The sequence below is a fragment of the Schistocerca gregaria genome, chromosome 2, assembly GCF_023897955.1.
Source record: "Schistocerca gregaria isolate iqSchGreg1 chromosome 2, iqSchGreg1.2, whole genome shotgun sequence".
In the NCBI taxonomy this organism is placed as follows: domain Eukaryota; kingdom Metazoa; phylum Arthropoda; class Insecta; order Orthoptera; family Acrididae; genus Schistocerca; species Schistocerca gregaria.
The window spans coordinates 85,623,637-85,645,269 of NC_064921.1; the positions used below are offsets into that span (position 1 = coordinate 85,623,637).

The window sequence follows — 21,633 nt, forward strand, 5'->3', positions numbered from 1 at the left end:
CATCCAGGAACCATGGATTCATGAGGTTGTCTACATACCCATACCCATATATGTCCATCTGTTCCATACAATTTGAAACGAGACTCGACCGTCCAGGCAACATGTTTCCAGTCATCAACAGTCCAATGTCGGTGCTGACGGGCCCAGGCGAGGCGTAAAGCTTTCTGTCATGCAGTGATCAACGATACACGAGTTGGCTTTCAGCTCCGAAAGTACATATCGATGATGTTTCGTTGAATGGTTTGCATTCTGACATTTGTTGATGGCCCAGTAATGAAATCTGCAGCAATTTGCGGAAGGTCTACAGTTTTGTCACGCTGAAAGATTCTCTTCCGCCTCTTTGGTCCCGTTCTTTCAGGGTCTTTTACCGGCCGCAGCGATCACGGCGATTTGATGTTTTACTGGTTTCCTTATATTCACGATACTCTAATGAAATGATCGTACGGAAAAATCCCCACTTCATCGCTACCTCGGAGATGCTGTGTCGTATCGCTCGTGCTCTGATTACAGCACCACGTTGAAACTCACTTAAACCTTGATAACTTGCCATTGTAATAACAGTAACCGATATAACAATTGCTCCAGACACTTGTTGTACTATATAAGCGTTACCGACTGCAGCGCCATATTCTGCCGGCTGACGTAACTCTGTATTTGAATGTGCATGTCTATATCAGTGTCTTTAGCGCTTCATTGTATATGTACAGTATCATCGTGATACTGCAATATCCGGAGATACGGCAGAGTACGGTGAGTTGGCTATCAGGCCCAAACTGATGGCTCATCCTTTCCTACTTCTGCCACGAAAGGTTTCGCTCTGTGTCAGCGAAGGAACGAGACGGGCGTCTCACCCATTATCTTCCGTTTAGCGAGGCAAGGGCCGTAATCTCACTTCTGAACAAGGCATGGTCAGTTGGTGGTAGTACAAAACTTGTTGCGTTATCTCCACGCTGTAAAAAGGATCAGGGAAATCGTTCTAGTCAAATATCTTAAGTAAAGATAAGAAGGTTCACTATCTCATACAGAGCAAAACATTATAGACTAGGCTTCACTAAGAGTGAGAGAGCTGCATTCATTTTTTCATCTTTCCATGAAGACAGTAAGGTGTTTGTGCCTCACAACAGGAGCTGGAACTCAAAGACGCCCCAGGGAAGCTGCACGCCATCGCCGGGGATGTGAGCGACGAGGCCAGCATCCTGGCTGCCTTCAAGTGGGTCAAGGACAACCTGGGTGGTGTCGACGTCCTCATCAACAACGCTGGTGTCTTCCCGCCGACTAGTGTTACAGGTATGATCAATGCTTTGCATTACCTTCTGTCGTTCATATAAGCTGATCAGAAAATACCAAACGTTTAAAGCTAATGCTTTACTCAACATCTTATATAACATTGTGCAAGCCACGTTAAGGTGCATGGCGGACGGTACCTTGAACCACTGCTACTAATTTCCTTTCGTACTCCATTCACAAATGAAACCAGGGCTAGTCGTTTGCTTTCTTGATCTATTCACAAATGGAACGAGGGGAAAACTACGATACTCTTCCCTACAAGCCCTGACTTCTCTTCTCTTGTTCGAGGACCCTTTGCGAAATGTACACTGAGGTGACAGAAGTCATGTGACACCGACAGGCACAAAAACAGATGGCGGTAGAATCGCATACACAGGATATAAAAGGGCAGTGCACTGGCCGAGCTATCATCTGTATTCTTGTCATTCACGTGAAAAGGTTTCCGACGTTATTATGGCAGCACGATGGGACTTAAGAGGCTCTGAACGCAGAATGGTAGCTGCAGCTAGACTCACGGGGCATTCCGTTTCTGAGATCGTTAGGGATCCACAGCGTCTGGAGTCTACCGAGAATATCACACTTCAGGCATTACCTCTGGGCACGGACAACAGTGGCGACGGCCTCCAGCAGCGTTTACGTAGAGTTGTCAGTGCTACAAGCAACATTGAGTAAAATAAACATAGAAATCAAAGTGGGGCGGACGCCGAACTAATGATTTTGGTCAGTGCGGCGTAATTTAACATTATGGGCTATAGCAGCAGACGACCGACGCGAGTGCCTTTGCTAACAGCAACGCCTGTCCTGGAGTCTTGACCATATCAGCTGGTCCCTAGAGAGATGGAAAGCCATGGATTGATCAGAGCTGATGGCAGGGTTCGGGTGTGGCACAGACACCACAAAGTAATGGACTCAAGTTGTCAACAAGGCACTGTGCAAGCTGGTGGTGACTCCATAATGGTGAGGACTGTGTTTACATGGAATGCACTGGGTCCTCTAATCCAACTGAACCGATCATGGACTCGAAATGATTATGTTCGGTACTTTGTTTGCGACTGGTTTGAAGAACATTCTCTACATACGAGCGAATGATCTGGCAACACACATCACACGACGTGAATTCCACCAAAAATTTATGAAACATAATCGAGAGATCAGTTCGTACTCAAAATTCTGCACTGACAACAATTGCGCAATTATGGAAGGCTATAGAGACGGCATGGCTCAATATTTCTGCAGCGCACTCCCAAGGACTTGTTGAGTCCATGCCCCGTTGAGTTGCTGCACTGCACCGAGAAAACGGATGTATCCCATGATCTCTCTGTACGTTGGTGGCCGTAGTATCGTTGTGCAGTGTGTGGTAAATACTAGTTATGTCCACTTTCCCAGTAGTGCCGGGCCAATTTAGGGCCCAAGCGACACAAGCGACCACTTTGAGCGCCAAGCTGGCTTGGGTGCCAGAGGTGCCGAAGTGCGAAATTTGTATACAAGGTGTATCATAATTAGCAGCGAAAGCTGACGCGGTTCAAAGTATAGCATCGCCTCGGTTCCGAGAGTTCCAGAACCTGTACAGAAAATTGGATTAGAGACAACATAAACATCATTTCCAAATTTTTTATTGCTCATGAAAACCACACATCGGATGTTGCACTACCATACCGCGAGACCTTCAGAGGTGGTGGTCCAGACTGCTGCACACACTGGTACCTCCAATACCCAGTAGCACGTCTTCTAGCATTGCTGCGTGCCTGTATTCGTCGTGGCACACTATCCACAACTTCATCAAGGCACTGTTCGTCCAGATTGTCCCACTCCTCAACGGCGATTCGACATAGATTCCAAAGAGTGGTTGGTAGGTCACGTTGTCCATAAACAGTCCTTTTCAATCTATCCCAGGCATGAGTCGATAGGATTCATATCTGGAGAACATGCTAGCCACTCTAGTCAAGCCATGTCGTTATCCTAAAGGAAGTCATTCACAAGACGTGCACGATGGGGGCGCGAATAGTCGTCCATGAAGACGAATGCCTCGCCAATATGCTGCCGATATGGTTGCACTGTCTGGCGGAGGATGGCATTTACGTATCGTACAGCCGTTACTCCTCCAACTTGCTGCACTCGCTGGACAGTGAGTCTAAGGCGTTCAGCCTGACCGGGTTGCCTTCAAACACGTCTCCGACCATTGTCTGGAAGAAGGCATATGCGACACTCATCGGTGAAGATAACGTGATGCCAATCTTGGGTGGTCCATTCGGCATGTTGTTGGGCCCATCTGTACCGCACTGAAAGGTGTAGTGGTTGCAAAGATGGACCTCGCCATGGACGTCCGGAGTGAAGTTGCGCATCATGCAGCCTATTGTACACTGTTTGAGTCGTAACACGATGTCCTGTCACTGCACGAAAAGCATTATTCAACATGGTGGCGTTACTGTCAGGGTTCCTCCGAGCCATAATCCGTAGATAGCGGTCATCCGCCCTTGGGCGGCCTGAGCCTGAGCGAGGCATGTCAGAGACAGTTCCTGTCTCTCTGTCTCCTCCATGTCCGACAAACATCGCATTCGTTCACTCCGAGACGACTGGACACTTCCCTTGTTGAGAGCCCTTCCTGGCACAAAGTAACAATAAGGGCGCGATCAAACCGCGTTATTGTACGTCTTGGCATTGTTGAACTGCGTACAACTCATGCTGGTACCACCTTCCTGCTGGAATGACTGGAACTGATCCTCTGTCGGACCCTCTCCGTCTAATAGGTGCTGCTCATGCAAGGTTGTTTACATCTTTTTGGAGGGGGGGGGGGGGGGGGGGGGGTTAGTGAAATCTATGAACAGTCAAAGGTACTGTGTCTGTGATACGATATCCACAGTCAACGTCTATCTTCAGGAGTTCTGGTAATTTTTGTCATATTTTTGTTTGCTCTAGAACTAATAGTTTCCACACAGCAGGGAATGGAAATATCACAGATTATTATAAATGCTCCAATTTTCTCAAATAAAGAAATGGTTACAGACCGTAGCTCTTACATGAAATAAAATGTTGATGATGCACAGCAATAAACCTTGAATTGTGTTTAGTTATTCAAAGAGTACCGTTATCGGTTTAGAATTTATACAATTCAACAAGAGACGGCTTTCATGCTTTCGTCAAAACATATGATACATTGGCGTACTTGAGAGCTGCCCTAGGATAAACAATAATTCGCAATTACACACGTATAAGAAAGACAGTAGCTCTACAGATCTGTGTTACAATGCAACTTGCATGAAATGTCCATCTGAAAAACTGGTTCTTGTAGTTTTTTCAAGTGAATTCCATTCGCAAAGGTGTTTGTATTTTCACCATCATTTAAGTCGGCTTGCAATATAAAACACATTCGTTTGGTCACGGAACGAATTTTCAATGTGCATCACATCATATGAAAAGTGGATGAGCGTCAAAGATGCTGCGATACAGTGATACAGAGATACGGCGATTTTGATAAAGAAAGAATGGATTATTGAATGCTAACTTCAAAAAGTATTGAACGTTATTATGGAAGGTGTTGGAATGATATAAAAATACTGTTTACTGCTAAATGAAGTGGATTAAGAACAAATATTAAATGTAATTGTAGTTAAACAGTTGTTGTTGTGGTCTTCAGTCCTGAGACTGGTTTGATGCAGCTCTCCATACTACTCCATCCTGTGCAAGCGTCTTCATCTCCCAGTACCTACTGCAGCCTACATCCTTCTGAAACTGCTTAGTGTATTCGTCTATTGGTCTCCCTCTACAATTTTTACCCTCCACGCTGCCCTCCAGTACTAAATTGGTGATCCCTTGATGCCTCAGAACATGTCCTACCAACCGATCCCTTCTTCTAGTCAAGTTGTGCCACAAACTCCTCTTCTCCCGAATTCTGTTCAATACCTCCTAATTAGTTATGTGACCTACCCATCTAATCTTCTGTAGCAGCACATTTAGAAAGCTTCTTGCAGTGTTGGCTGAAGAGCCAACACCGTGTTAAGAGGAGGCCGAAATGCACGCGTTTTAGTTCACGCAGGCTGGCGTGAGGAGGAAAGAACTATACTGACGTGAGGTCTGGAACATGACAAGAAATTAGCATTCAGCAAGCGGACGTCATTAGTTTGATACTTAACTTTAATCCATTAAGGATGAACATCGCTCTTGACGGTACATTATTCACAATATCAATATCAATAGTAACTGAATATGGCGCCTTGCTAGGTCGTAGCAAATGACGTAGCTGAAGGCTATGCTGAACTCTCGTCTCTGCAAATGAGAGCGTCTGTAGTCAGTGAACAATCGCTAACAAAGTCGGCTGTACAACTGGGGCGAGTGCTAGGGAGCCTCTCTAGACTAGACCTGCCGTGTGGCGGCGCTCGGTCTGCAATCACTGATAGTGGCGACACGCGGGTCCGACGTATACTAACGGACCGCGGCCGATTTAAAGGCTACCACCTAGCAAATGTTGTGTCCGGCGGTGACAACACACTTCTATTCTCTTCCTGTCTAAACTACTTATCGTCCATGTGTCACTTCCATACATGGCAACACTCCATACAAATACTCGTACTTTCGGAACCGACTTCCTGACACTTAAATCGATACTAGATGTTAACAAATTTCTCTTCTTCAGAAACGTTTTCCTTGCCATTGCCAGTCTTCATTTTATATCATCTCTACTTCCAACATCATCAGTTATTTTGCTCCTCAAATAGCAAAACTCCTATACTACTTTAAGTGTCTCATTTCCTAATCTAATTCCCTCAGCATCGCCCGACTTAATTCGACTACATTCCATTATCCTCGTTTTGCTTTTGTTGATGTTCATCTTATACCCTCCTTTCAAGACACCGTCCATTCCGTTCAACTGCTCTTCTAAGTCCTTTGCTGTCTCCGACGGAATTACAATGTCATCGGCGAACCTCAAAGTTTTTATTTCTTCTCCATGGACTTTAATACCTACTCCGAATTTTTCTTTTGTTTCCTTCACTGCTTCCTCAATATACAGATTGGATAGCAGCGGGGATAGGCTACAACCCTGTCTCACTCCCTTCCCAACCACTGCTTCAAATTGATGTCCCTCGACTCTTATAACTGCCATCTGGTTTCTGTACAAATTGTAAGTAGCCTTTCGCTCCCTGTATTTTACCCCTGCCACCTTCAGAATTTGAAAGAGAGTATTCCACTCAACATTGTCAAAAGCTTTCTCTAAGTCTACAAATGCTAGAAAAGTAGGTTTGCCTTTCTTCAATCTTTCTTCTAGGGGCCGGCCGCTGTGGTCTAGCGGTTCTAGGCCCCCAGTCCGGAACCGCACGACTGCTACGGTCGCAGTTTCGAATCCTGCCTCGGGCATGGACGTGTGTGATGTCCTTAGGTTAGTTAGGTTTAAGTAATGTAAGTTCTAGGGGGCTGATGACCTCAGATGTTAAGTCCCAGAGTGCTCAGAGCGATTTGAACCATTTGAACGAACGAAGAAACTAGTATGGACAGAATGTACGTAAATCTCTGCACACTGTCCTACCGTCTTAGAGGGGAAAGTGACGCTTAGTCGACCTGCACGGCAGCCACAGCGTTGTTCTAGAGAAGACAACTTCTCGTGATCGCTCTTGATTCCTTCACCCCAGCATTTCCTGTTCAGTTCTCTTATGTAAGTAGACGAAATAAGTTTATTCAACCCGTGTTTATATAGTGGAGTAATTTTCAGTTTATTTAGTGAGTTACGTATTTGCTGTTGTGAAAGTGGGCTGTTATGTAAAGAAGCTCCACGGCTGGAGCTGTCATCTGTCTGGCACATTGAATTGCCTGTCCCAGACGTAACATGCTGTCAGTATGTTTTCGACGATATCGGTTTCACTGTCTCTACCATCACCGGCAGGAGTACTTTTCACAGCATGAGATGTGTAAAATGCGTCATGCCAGCTTCACCTCTCCCAGAATCTCAGAGCGCACGAAGATTTCAGTTGTTTCCCACCGCAACAGAAGTAGGTCATCTAATTGTTAGGGAACTTCATAGACTTGAACACGATCAATCCCATTCCACCAGACACGTTCATACACACTTTGTAAGACGCACTGTGGATGAGTAGTATTTGACTCCACTCAGTGCAGCCCAATCTGCGGTTGCCTGCAGTTCCTGAATGGAAGAGACTTCCGTAGTGTACCAATTACACAATTTATGGTGGGAGAAGTGCAGTCATTTTCCGGTCAGTGATTAATTCACAACCAAGTGGCTGCTATACTATTATACGACTTTACAATATGCTGTCAATAATAGGCAGCCAATCCAGTCTCTGTCGCACCAAAGATCACTGACATTGCAAGTGCAACTTATACGCGTCTCATCCATTGTTTATAGCTATGTACTGTATTTCACATAAAAGCTCAGTTAACAACTGCAAATCCGCACTTATTTAGTAAACTGAAAATAAGTGACTCACTGAAATCGGGAAGATAGCCACCGTCCAGGATGACAAAAAAACAGTTTCCATCTTGCAATGTAGGACAGTATGCACCACAGATATACTCACCCCCCCCCCCCTCCAAGGTCGGCACACTATTTCGCTAGTGGGTGTTCATAAGGTAATTACTTCTTGTGATGTAGTGGGGGTAAATAGAGTGGAGAATCACTTGCTCGCTTTTTAATTTGCATCCATAGGAAGGAGGGAATTGCATGACCATAATCCGGCGACCTGCCTACCCTCTCGCTCAGACAACCTTCCTCCAACGTGTTACATCTCCAGAACACAATTTATCCCTTAATGAGGCTCTACTGCGTTTATAAGTGGTACACACTTGTTATTAATCCACTTTATTTAACAGTAAATAGTATTTTTATATCACTGAAACACTATTTTTTAATAATTTGAGAAATATCAACCAACTGCAAAGCGGAAACTGTTAGTCTTACAGAAAAAATGAATAAGGCCCTTTATGTAGGAAATTCAACGTAATTTCATCTACACTCCTGGAAATGGAAAAAAGAACACATTGACACCGGTGTGTCAGACCCACCATACTTGCTCCGGACACTGCGAGAGGGCTGTACAAGCAATGATCACACGCACGGCACAGCGGACACACCAGGAACCGCGGTGTTGGCCGTCGAATGGCGCTAGCTGCGCAGCATTTGTGCACCGCCGCCGTCAGTGTCAGCCAGTTTGCCGTGGCCTACGGAGCTCCATCGCAGTCTTTAACACTGGTAGCATGCTGCGACAGCGTGGACGTGAACCGTATGTGCAGTTGACGGACTTTGAGCGAGGGCGTGTAGTGGGCATGCGGGAGGCCGGGTGGACGTACCGCCGAATTGCTCAACACGTGGGGCGTGAGGTCTCCACAGTACATCGATGTTGTCGCCAGTGGTCGGCGGAAGGTGCACGTGCCCGTCGACCTGGGACCGGACCTCAGCGACGCACGGATTCACGCCAAGACCGTAGGATCCTACGCAGTGCGGTAGGGGACCGCACCGCCACTTCCCAGCAAATTAGGGACACTGTTGCTCCTGGGGTATCGGCGAGGACCATTCGCAACCATCTCCATGAAGCTGGGCAACGGTCCCGCACACCGTTAGGCCGTCTTTCGCTCACGCCCCAACATCGTGCAGCCCGCCTCCAGTGGTGTCACGACAGGCGTGAATGGAGGGACGAATGGAGACGTGTAGTCTTCAGCGATGAGAGTCCCTTCTGCCTTGGTGCCAATGATGGTCATATGCGTGTTTGGCGCCGTGCAGGTGAGCGCCACAATCAGGACTGCATACGACCAAGGCACACAGGGCCAACACCCGGCATCATGGTGTGGGGTGCGTCTCCTACACTGGCCGTACACCTCTGGTGATCGTCGAGGGGACACTGAATAGTGCACGGTACATCCAAACCGTCATCGAACCCATCGTACTACCATTCCTAGACCGGCAAGGGAACTTGCTGTTCCAACAGGACAATGCACGTCCGCATGTATCCCGTGCCACCCAACGTGCTCTAGAAGGTGTAAGTCAATTACCCTGGCCAGCAAGATCTCCGGATCTGTCCCCCATTGAGCATGTTTGGGACTGGATGAAGCGTCGTCTCACGCGGTCTGCACGTCCAGCACGAACGCTGGTCCAACTGAGGCGCCAGGTGGAAATGGCATGGCAAGCCGTTCCACAGGACTACATCCAGCATCTCTACGATCGTCTCCATGGGAGAATAGCAGCCTGCATTGCTGCGAAAGGTGGATATACACTGTACTAGTGCCGACATTGTGCATGCTCTGTTGCCTGTGTCTATGTGCCTGTGGTTCTGTCAGTGTGATCATGTGATGTATCTGACCCCAGGAATGTGTCAATAAAGTTTCCCCTTCCTGGGACAATGAATTCACGGTGTTCTTATTTCAATTTCCAGGAGTGTACATCTACAGAGATATTCCACAAGCCACCGTATGGTGCGTGGCGGAGGTTACGCTGTATCACTGCTAGTCATTTCCTCTCCTGTACCACTCGCAAATAGAGCGAGGGGAAAATGACTGTCTTTGTGATTACGTACGAGTCCTAATTTCTCGTATTTTATCTTCGTGGTCCTTACGCGTCATGTATGTTGGCGGCCGTAGAATCGTTCTGCAGTCAGCCTCAAATGCCGGTCCTCTGTGCGCCCCCCTTACCTAGGTGGTCAGAGCGGCGGGTACCACGGCAAGGGGCCCGGGTTCGATTCCCTGCTCGGGCACAAGCTTTCCACCGCTAAGGGATTGGGTGTTGTGTTGTCCTCATCATTTGATCCCCATCTTCGACGAGCAAGTCGCCCAATGTGGCGTCGAATGCAATAAGTACGAGGGTGAGTCAAATGAAAACCTTAAATTTGTAATAACAACTCGAAATTTCGCGCCGTTCTCCTGTAAGTTGGTAAGCGTGGTACAAATAGCGTGCAGAATGGCCAGTAGGTGGCCGCATAGTGCAGATGCACACATAGCGTCACAGTCTCAGTATAAAGATGACCTCCCCACTTGCGACTTGCACGAGGGAAGAACAGCTCTCTGTTATTCGGTTTTTGCGTAATGAAGATGTGAAACATATTGAAATTCATCGACGAATGAAGATTCAGTACGGTGATGCATGTTTGTCACAGCAACAAGTCTACGAATGGAGTAGGAAGTTCTCAAATGGTGAGACTTCAGTCGAAGATGCTCCTCGTCCAGGTCAGGCACAACAAGTCGTCACTCCACAGAAGATTGCAGCAGTTGAAGCCACAGTGAAGGAAAGCCGCCGAGTGACACTGAATGGCATTGCAGAATGTTTACAGATTAGTCATGGGTCACCACACCACATTGTGCATGGTGTGCTCCAGTTTCGCAAAGTGTCTGCAAGATGGATATCACGGCAGCTGACTCCTGAAATGAGAGAACGACGTGTTGATGTTTGTGAAGAACTTCTTCGGCGCTTTGAACGAGAAGGTGATGGCTTCCTTTGCAAGAATCGGTCCTGGGGACGAGACGTAGGTTCACTTCCATTTTGAGTGTCTTCCTCATTCACTGTAATAACCAGACATTGCCCCGAGTGATTTCCATATGTTTGGACCACACAAAGACGCAATGGGAGGAAAGAAGTTCTGTCCTGATGAAGAGGTACGCCACCAGGTGCATGCGTGGTTGCGCGGACTACCAAAAGAACTTTTTCTCTGAAGTAATTTATGCACTTTGTAATCGCTGGAGGACTTGCATTTAGCGTGGTGGAGGTTATGTTGAAAAGTGATACAGCTTTGTGCCTCTTTTGACCAATAAATAAGATATAAAAAAAATATTTAAGGTTTTCATTTGACTCTCCCTCTTACTTGTCTTCGGCGGCCGAACTTCCCCGAATGGGGGACTCCCGGCGCTCATTTCCACTCTGCCGGTCCTCTAAATTTTCTCGAGAATGTTTCTCAGAAGCAACGTTGCCTTCGCTGCAGGGATTCCCATTTGAGTTCCCGATGCATCTCCATAACACTTACGTGTTGTTCAAACCTGCTGGTAACAAATCTAGCAGCCCGCCTCTGAATTGCTTCGATATCTTCCTTCAATCCGACCTTGTACGAATCCCAAACACGAGAGCAGTACTCAAGAGTAGGTCGCACCAGCGCCCTATATGCGGTCTCCTTTAAAGGTCAACACTTTTCTTAAAATTCTCCCAGTAAAACGAAATCGAACGCTCGCCTTCCCTACCACAGTTCTCACATGGTCGTTCGACTTCATATCGCTTTGCAACGTTACGCCCAGATATTTAAAAGACTTAACTATGTCAAGCAGGACGCTAGGAGCGCTGTATCCGAATATGAAAGGTTTGTTCTTCCTACTCATCCTCATTAACTTACATTTTTCCACATTTAGAGCTAGCTGCCATTCATCACACCAAATGGAAATTTTTTCTAAGTCGTCTTGTATTTTCCTACAGTCATTCAACTTTGTCACCTTACCGTACACGACGGGATCATCAGCAAACAACCTCAGATTGTTGCCCACGCTGTCCGCCAAATCATTTATGTATACAGAGAACAACAGCGGTCCTGTCACACTTTCCTAGAGCGCTCCTTAGGATACCCTTCTCTCTTATGAACACTCACCCTCAAGGACAGCACAATGGGTTTTATTATTTAGGAAGTCTTTGGGCCCTCACATATCAGTAAACTTATTTCACACGCTCGTACCTTCGTTAACAGTCTGTAATGGGGCACGGTGTCAAATGCTTTCTGGAAATCCAGAAATATGGAATCTGTCTGTTACCTTTTATACGTATTTCTCAGTATATCATGTGAGAAAAGGGTAACCTGAGTGTCGCACAAGCCACGCTTTCTAAAACCATGGTGGTTCGTGGACATAAGCTTCTCAGTCTCAAGAAAGTTTGTGATATTCGAACTGAGAATATGTTCAGGAATTCTGCAACAAATAGAAGTTAAGGACATTGGTCTGTAATTTCGCGGGTCGGTTCTTTTATCCTTCTTATACACTGGAGCCATCTACGCTTTTCTCCAGTCACTTCGGACTTCCTGCTGGACAAGAAATTCATGATAAATGCAAGCTAGGTAAGGGGATAATGCTGTAGAGTAATCTTTGTAAAATCCAACTGGTATTCCATCCGAACCAGGTGATTTGTTCTTTCAAATCTCCAAGTTGTTTTTCTATGTCATCCATGCTTATTACTATGTCGTCCATACGGGCGTCGGTTCGATGGTCAAATGACGGTATGTTTGTACGATTCTCCTGTGTGAACGATATCTTGAAAGTGAAGTTTAAAACTTCGCCTTTGGTTTTTCTATCTTCAACTGCCACACCACTCTGGTCAACAAGGGACTGAATAGAAGCCTTAGACCTGCTTAGCAGTTTTATGTAAGACCGGAATTCCCGCTGGCTCTCTTCCAGATCTGTTGCAAAGGTGTGAAGGTGGCAGTTGTTGTATGCTTCGCACACAGATCATTTCACAGAAGCACAAATCTCTACTAGCCTTCGTTGTCGTCGTTTGTGCGTCTCCTTTTGATCCGTGAGTGCAACAGCCTCTGCTTCCTCACCATCTTCCAAATTTCGTTATTCAGTCATGGTAGGTCTTTTCCATCCTTTGTCCAGTCACTAGGCACATGTCCAGACCTAGATTTACGATTTGCTTAAACTTTGGCCATTATTCCTCTATATCTATCTCACTGGAACTAAGTGATGTCAATTCACTGTGTAAGTGAGATGCTAATAACTCCTTATCTGTTCTATCTAGCAGAAACACTCTCCTAGCCTTCTAGACTGATTTATGACCTTTCGTAATCACACTTGCTATAATGATGTCATGATCTCTGATCCCCGTTTTTATACTGACATTGTCAATAAGGTTTAACTTTGTACTGGGAAACATGAGCGCTAGAAGCAGCGGATTTCGAGTTATTCAAGAAAAACGTAAGAAAGGGACCTTCAAACGCACCCCAACTCCCCCCTCGCCTTCCCCCCCCCCCCCCCCCCCCGCTCACTTTCCACTGGTGTTATTTCAGTATCACATGAAACTATATAGTCCCAGGGGCCTTTTCCAATGTCAAACGTCTATAATGTATGTATGCTGACTGAAGCGACGAATGAAAATTTCAACCGCGATCACCTGATCACTAGGCACATGCGCTAATCACTATGCCATCGTGCTAGGGAGGTGTAATGGTTAGCGTATCTCCTTAATGAGCAGGAGATCCGGGTTCGAATCCCAGCCTTGGTACAAATTTTCATTCATCGCTTCATTCGGCATATACATATTAAAAATGTTTAGTACGTTGTTTATGACTCTACCTCCTACCGCTGTACAAAAATTTTCGACTACACGATTTTTCTTCCGCCTATTCGTCCACTTTTGGATTACAAGTGGTGGTGATTAGTGTTTAACGTCCCGTCGACAACGAGGTCATTAGAGACGGAGCGCAAGCTCGGGTTAGGGAAGGATTGGGAAGGAAATCGGCCGTGCCCTTTCAAAGGAACCATCCCGGCATTTGCCTGAAACGATTTACGGAAATCACGGAGAACCTAAATCAGGATGGCCGGAGACGGGATTGAACCGTCGTCCTCCCGAATGCGAGTCCAGTGTGCTATCCACTGCGCCACCTCGCTCGGTGGATTACAAGTCAGTAGATTCTCGGCAGCAAGTGAAGGACGTCGTTCGCGGTGGCGGGCGGAACCCGAGGGGTTATCTTTGTCCACTAAACCACGAAGACCCAGCTAAGCGAATTCTCCGCGCTGAGTAATACGATTGGTTGGCTAGACACATGCCTTGCAGTTCCCAACAAAAGATAAAACTACTCTAACACACGAAAACACTGACTATAGGTTCTCTAAAATGGACAAGTGCTTATCGACTCTCATATGAATACATGACATGAACGTCACCCACGGGAGAAGATTTCAACTCCACTGAAGAAAAACACACTCCACTTGTCTGTGAGCTGTTGTGTAGCAAACTATACTGCCATGTGAATAGGGACCTCCTCTCATTACAGCCACCTAAACATAGGAATCTTTGTTATACCTCATAGTTCCTGTATTGAGATCCGCAAAACACTATTTTATAAAAACCTGTCGGGGCTGGTGGTCGAGATGTAAAGTGCGTGCCTTGAAATGTCTGGATCCGGGTCAGACCACAGGTTTTTGCAGGCTGTCTATGCCCTATACTTTGTAGGTCCCATTTCTCCTGTTGGGTAACTGGGGTAGGTTAGGAGTATGCAAGTCGTTGTAGTAGCATCCAATTGAAAGACCTACACCAGGTCATTACGCTACACGAAATAATAATTATTGTTATTGTAGGAAAACTTGTGTCCTCGTAAGTAATACAGGTTCAGTAACAAATACAAAAACGGAATTTAGCATCTCAAAACAATCATCCCAACCGATTAGATTCTTTTTTATAGGATACTGATGCTGTAGATTATAAATATTCGAAATGGCAGGCTGTGAAAGTATAACTGTAGTGTGCTTGACAACAATTTCACTGCCTTGCTTAGCTTCCTGCAGTTCATATCCAGTGATCGCGCATAGAGACTGGTTGGTACCGTAAAGTGATTGCAATGCTACACCACAGACATCAGCGATGTTCTTGAAGACCTCGCCTCTCCCCCCCCCCCCCCCCTACAATCCTGCAGCACACTCACGTTGAGGTCAATATAGTGTAGAGCATGCCAGATCTCGTCTAGGTGGTGACCACATGTGAAGGAGTCAACATCATAGTACAGGTCCAACATGATAGTTAAAGCTTCTGATAAAATGTACTTCGTTGCTGTTGAACACTGTGCTGCAACAGAACAGTTCGTTAATTAGTGCATCAAGTGACGCTTTGCCAGTCCATGACAGTTGCATTTTATCAAAATTATCTCGTACTCCTGTGGCAAAGAAGTGTGTCAAAATTAAGTGAATCTTCTTTTCGTTTATGTAACAAAGTGAACTAATATGTCATGCGCTCTAGCTTGATATGTCATTTCAGCGAACGGTCAACAACCTACAGTTGTGGCTGTACGAAAGTAGTTTCGCCTCGTCATAGCACACCGCCTAAGAGGCAGATAATAGATGTCATCTTCGGACGGACTATACCTAGCAAATTCCATCCATTATCAGAATAATTACTGCGAAATAATGCATCAGATACCTCGCCAACACGCCCCACCCATGCTGACATGGAGGAAATTACAGCGTTTCTGCTGGTTGCGAGAGATATCACACATGGGATGACCGCACTGACTTCCATGAGAAGTTTGTGCATAATCATGTGGACTTGGTGAGACTACATCTCTCTGACGTTCTAGGAAAAGCAACAGCATGGCTTAGGTGGTTCTCTTTATGGGCCCGGCCTGTTCAGCTTTCCATCAACAAACACTGCACTATTCGACGTTACAGGTCTCTAGATCATGATTCCCAGTTTTGGTCCTCTACGTCGTTACTTTGTACTGTACTGTACTTGAAAAAAGTCATTGCACCACTAGTAGCATTCGTTTGTCAATAGAAAGTCAAAACTGTTGTCACATCGCTGACGGACACAGTGCTGAGGCAGTAGAAAAATATAGCAAAAACAGCAAGCGAACAAGTCTTCTTCCTGTCTCTCGACGTGTCACTTTTCGAGTCTTCACAGACTGGTCGGTCACACGACCCTAATTTACGTAAATACTCAGCAGAGGAGCTGTTGACTGTCAGCACATCGAGGCTCAAGCAAAGCCTGGAGACGAAGTCAGAAGGAATCAATGACAGTCTTGGAATGCAATCAAGAAATCACAACTGTTGTCGAACCGCCACTTTGGAATCTGCCGTCTGCAGCATCTATTAGCTGCGGGGGACTCTATGCACCGGTAAGCCGAAAATTGTTTTTGTTGCTAGTATTATGTCTCACACGTAAACACACAACCCGTGATCATCACTTTCTGATTGTTGTATATGAGCTGGTGTGTCTTTTTCACCTTCAATAATTTTTCAATTGTTAAAAATATTTCTGTTTTTATTCATCTAGACAAACTGCGGCCGGACGGTGTGGCCGAGAACGGTTCTAGGCGCTTTAGTCTGGAACCGCGCGACCGCTACGGTCGCAGGTTCGAATCCTGCCTCGGGCATGGATGTGTGTGATGTCCTTAGGTTGGTTAGGTTTAAGTAGTTCTAAGCTCTATGTGACTGATGACCTCAGATGTTAAGTCCCATAGTGCTCAGAGCTGGCATGCTTTTTTCACTGCTTTTTATATGATGATCAATGAATTTTCGTAACTTCATGAATGACCTCGATAGAGGAATTTACGTTTTTATTGAAGGACCAGAGAGCCACATCACAAGTCACGAAGCGGCACTCCCAGTGGCCGGTTGCGTCGTTTCCTAAGCCCAGATTTCAGAAGAAAACTGCTAATTGTCCTAACTGACACTCTGCATACAACGCTGTCTTTAACCTGCAGTGACGTTCCATCATCTTTAGAAGTTTTCATTTTGGAATATGTTGTCTGACTGTTGTTTGAACTTGTTGAAAGTTATTCGCTCCGACTCGATCGTTCGTTTGTTCAAGAGCATAAAAATTATCAGCTGCTTTTTATTCAAAACGGAATGAACTCTCCTCTGTTATAAAAGGATAGAACTGAAATTATTATTGCAAACAGCATGTCTCAGTGCACACATTCACATAAGGACAAAACTACACGAAGTAAAATCAAAACTGTTACTCAAGAACCAGTATCAAAATCAAATTGTGCACTGCCCAAAAAATTGAAACACTGCAATTACATTGCAGAGCTACAAACGCACAGTGTTCACTGAGTCATTAAAAATCTGAATTACAAAGAAAATGCTTACAATTTGCTCAATGGAAACGTGTGATGAGAGACGAAAGAAACAAAATATGAAAATCTCACATGAAAAATTACAGCATAATCAGCAGCAATAGCACAGTATGAAGAAATCGCAGCAGCTAAATATGCTAAATTAAAACTAAACTACTGGGAGAGAGAATGGGATGTTTTTCTCGTACTAGAAAAAACTTCTTACTTGAAATGAAAATGCTAATCCGTTCATAATGATGACAATGCTGTATTTTAAACTCTTTTTGTAACAAGAACAAGAACGTAACATTCACAGAAAACCGAAAAGTTTACTCTCTTTACAAAAGCCTTACAAGACAAATTGAAATCAGCTAAACTGAGGAGGGGAGACGGACCGTTCAATTGCAAGAATCGCTAACATTATCTGTACGCGTCAGAAAAAATAATAAACTTAAAAACATATCCACAATGGAAACCCATTCTCTGTGTTCCATAAACGCTGCGTCCTTCCATCGGATTAATGATTCCTAATTAATGATTTGTCAGCAAAATCTTCCCCCAATATGCACTACGCTAAAAGTTCTGCCAGCTTACTCCATGTGCAACACTTGACTACTCTCTGTTCTGCAACTGAGTCAAAGATGCACAAGTTCTGAGATAGTAACGTCACTGCCGTGTAAGTCGACGATACCACAGATGCCACGCGCGACTCTTTAGCTCTCGTAACATGAAATTTCCACTCATTCTGAAACTATCCTCAAATAAATGTCCACATACATAAGTCCATCTTTCACTATGCTCTCTCGATTTTAACAGTAAGCCTCTCCCCTAGCGTCTGCATTGCAGTTGGTTGAGCCAGTAGATACTGCTAAAATGTGTAAGTAACTGCAGTAGTATTTCTCTTTGTTCTTGTGACCAGAGGGCAAGACGGAGGACTGGAAGCGAATCCTGGACGTGAACGTGTTGGGTCTGAGCGTCTGCACCAGGGAGGCCGTGCAGGACATGCTGAAAAGAGGTGTCGACGACGGCTTCATCATCCACATCAACAGGTGGGGTTGTGATACGTCTTGTGAAAGATTGTACTGTTAGTTTTATTCAGTTACATTTTTCTGTATCTTGCAGTCTAACGTACACAATTCTGCACAGCTTTGCGACCTTAAGAATAACGCATGACGGTGTCTCTCACGCGCAGTGAACGCCTTTTGGAACAAGTGCGAAACAGCAGCAACAGAAGCTGTCATTGTCCATGCTGAAATGTTTCTTAGCGGGTACGTGTTAGGTAACGCACCTCCATACACCCCAAAAAGTCGTAGCACACTCCGAACACACACGAAAAGCCTCCACCAAGGAGAAACAAACAAAACGGGATAGGCTCACTTGTACATAGCTAAATAGCTTTACAAACTGACAATCGTTAACGAGGTCTAAAATACAGGCTGTCCATATAGTCCCTCCACAACTTCAAAATTTTATTACGATTGCAGTTTTTGAAATGTTTCAACAACATTTCTTTACAGAATGAGATTTCCACTTTGCGGCGAAGTGTGCGCTGATGCGAAATTTCCTGGCAGATTAAAACTGTATGCCGGACCGAGAGTCGAACTCGGGACCTTCGCCTTTCGCGGGCAAGTGCTCTACCAACTGAGCTACCCAAGCACAGAAGCTCTCCTGCGAACCTTGCAGAACTAGCACTCCTGAAAGAAAGGATATTGCGGAAACATGACTTAGCCACTGTCTGGGGGATGTTTCCAGAATGAGATTTTTACTCTGCAGCGGAGTGTGCACTGATATAAAATTTCCTGGCAGATTAAAACTGTGTGTCCTGCTTGGGTAGCTCAGTTGGTAGAGCAAAGGCAAAGGTCCCGAGTTCGTGTCTCGGTTCGACACACAGTTTTAATCTGCCAGGAAATTTCATATCAGCGCACACTCCGCTGCAGAGTGAAAATCTCATTCTGGAAACACCTCCAGGTTGTGGCTAAGCCATGTCTCCGCAATGTCCTTTCTTTCAGGAGTGATAGTTCTGCAAGGTTCGCAGGAGAGCTTCTGTTAAGTTTGGAAAGTAGGAGACGAGTTACTGGCAGAAGTAAAGCTGTGAGGACAGTGTGCTCAGATGGTAGAGCACTCGTCCGTGAAAGGCAAAGGTCCCGAGTTCGAGTCTCGGTCCGACACACAATTTTAATCTGCCAGGAAGTTTCAACATTTCTTTCATTGTAATCAGTGTTTATAAAAGTTTTTTTGACGGTGTTTAATAGATCTATTTATGGGCGCCTTTAGTTACACGAAGCACATCAATTGTGGCAATGGCATTACGAATCCTTTCCTTCAAGTCAGCAATATCCCATATCTGTGTTTGATACACGATATCTTTTGTGTACCCCCATTAAAAAGTCCAAGGGAGCGATATCTGGCGAACGCAGTGGCCAAGGAATTGGCCTACCCCTCCTAATCTATCTGCCTGGAAATGTATCATTGAGGAAACGACCAACATGCAGTCCCCAATGTGGTTGTGCACCATCTTGCTAGATAATTATAGTTGGATGTAAGTCAATCATTTGTGGTGCTACATATTCGGTAATTGTTGACTCGTTGAAGAAAAATGGACCTAGTATTCGGTTGCACATGATTCCACACCACACCACACTTTCACTTTTGGACTATCCCGGTGAAGCTCCGTAGTCACACCGGGGTGTTCAGATCCCCATATTCTCACAATGTGTTTGTTTAATGTCGCAGAAAAATGAGAACTTGCCTCGTCACTGAAACAAACCCGCTTGAGGAGTGCTTCATCCACCGAAATGCGTTCCACCATGTTGAGTGCAAACTCTGTCCGTTTTGGCTTATCATTTGGCTCAAGTGTCTGGAACAGTTGCACTTTGTAAGCGTACAACCGTAAGTTCTTGTGGAGGACGTTATACACAGTTGAACGCGGTAGTTGCAACTGTCTGGCAGCAGTGCGGATGGACTTCGTAGGTGAACGAGTGCAGACGTTTAAACGCGATCGATGTTTTCCTCGGATGTTCTTGGCCGCCTGCTCCTCCCTTTATCGAACACTGTCCCTGTCTCCATAAATTTTTTTCTGCCATGCACGGACTGAAGGGCGCAATGGTGTATCTCTTCCATACTTCGTTCTGAAGTTTCGTTGAGTCTGAACATCCGATTTTGTCTCAATAAACCGGGACACACATTTTGCCTTCTCATGAGACGTTGCTATTTATAGGGGTTCAGTTCCATCCATCAACAGAGTATCTGAAAAACAAAATTTTAGTATATATAAAAACGTTAGTAAACAGTGATTACAATAAAAGGAATGTTGTTAAAATATTTCAACAACTGCCGTTGTAATAAAATTCTGAAGTTGTAAAGGGACTTTATGGACAACCTGTATACTGCACAGTACAACTAAAGGACCACTCTGTTGAAATGTCGTGATTGCCATACGTTGTGTGGAAAAATGCAAAAGAGTGTATGGCGTCATTGGCCGGGAGGCCTCTTACAGGGCAGGTCCGCCGCCGTGGTGCAGGTCTTCTTGCATTTGACGCCACACTGGGCGACCTGCGAGCCAGATGGAAATGAAATGATGATGAAGGCAACACAAAACCCAGTCCCTGAGTGGAGAAAATCTCCGACCCAGCCTGGAATCGAACCCGGGCCCGTAGAGCGGCAATCCGTCAAGCTGACCACTTTTTTTTTTTTTTTTTTTTTTTTTTTTTTTTTGATCGTTTTGTTTGGTCGTTGCGGACGTCGCAAGACATCCTGTTCAAGTTCGGTGGCTGATCCTTCCACTCAGTTTTTTACTACAGAGGCCAACCGGCTCTCTGACCAAACACGCTGAGCTACCGTGCCGGCGAGCACTCAGCTATCGGGGCTGACCCGTTGTGATGTAAACGTTTGAAGTTGGGCTCAAGGTTATCTTTATCCTTCCCCGTAATGGCGGAAAAGCGTGGCGATCTGCGACGTGATGCTTGGGCTCGGCGGTGCTTCACACAGCAAGGTGTCGACACATCCGAAGAAAGGGCCAGGGCTCACAAGTTGACGTGTACTGTAAGGTGGATTAATGATCTCACACTGGCAACCAATTGCACCCCAGTCCCTCCCAACACCACCGTGGATTTGTCGCACTGTGGGAAGTTCGCCACAACTCCACATTCCCTCATTTCACCCATTCGTTTGACGCCTCCGAGATGTAGGTCAGAACTGCGCTTATGAGTGGCCGACGGAAACATTTCGCACACACCGCCGCTCAGAAGCGACATGAATAGGCCTCAGCAGGTGGCATAAGGGGCACCAATGAAACCACCCCTTCCCTTGGAGCGTTGACTCCCACACATTTCGCGGTCGAAAACGATAGTTCGCGGTGAAGTAAGCAACAGGGCGGCGTTCTTGAAGACCTTTGACACTGCAGACATCCCCTGGACGATTCAAACCTTCTCTGAGAACAACGTGGTCCAGCAACATCGGTTAACGTGTTCGCACCCATCTGGAGTCCGGTGCGATCACAGTGTACGGCGTGGAATCGCTATGGGCCATGCAAGACCATTCACCGAAATCTGACCGCGATCCGAAACAGCAAGGAGAGCTTATGTAGTTTCGGCCCTCCTGCTTCATACCCTTCTGT

At 45.7% G+C, this 21,633-nt stretch overlaps 1 protein-coding gene across 4 annotated transcripts in view; it reads left to right on the forward strand.

Moving 5' to 3' along the window:
* Positions 1–21,633, forward strand: part of LOC126336364 (dehydrogenase/reductase SDR family member 11-like) — a 477,124-nt gene that overhangs the window by 420,911 nt on the left and 34,580 nt on the right. For all 4 annotated transcript variants that reach the window (XM_049999963.1, XM_049999965.1, XM_049999967.1 and 1 more), the window contains exons 2-3: positions 1,125–1,287; positions 17,938–18,067. In XM_049999963.1, coding sequence (XP_049855920.1) covers positions 1,125–1,287; positions 17,938–18,067 — 293 coding nt within the window. The remainder of the gene's footprint in view (positions 1–1,124; positions 1,288–17,937; positions 18,068–21,633) is intronic.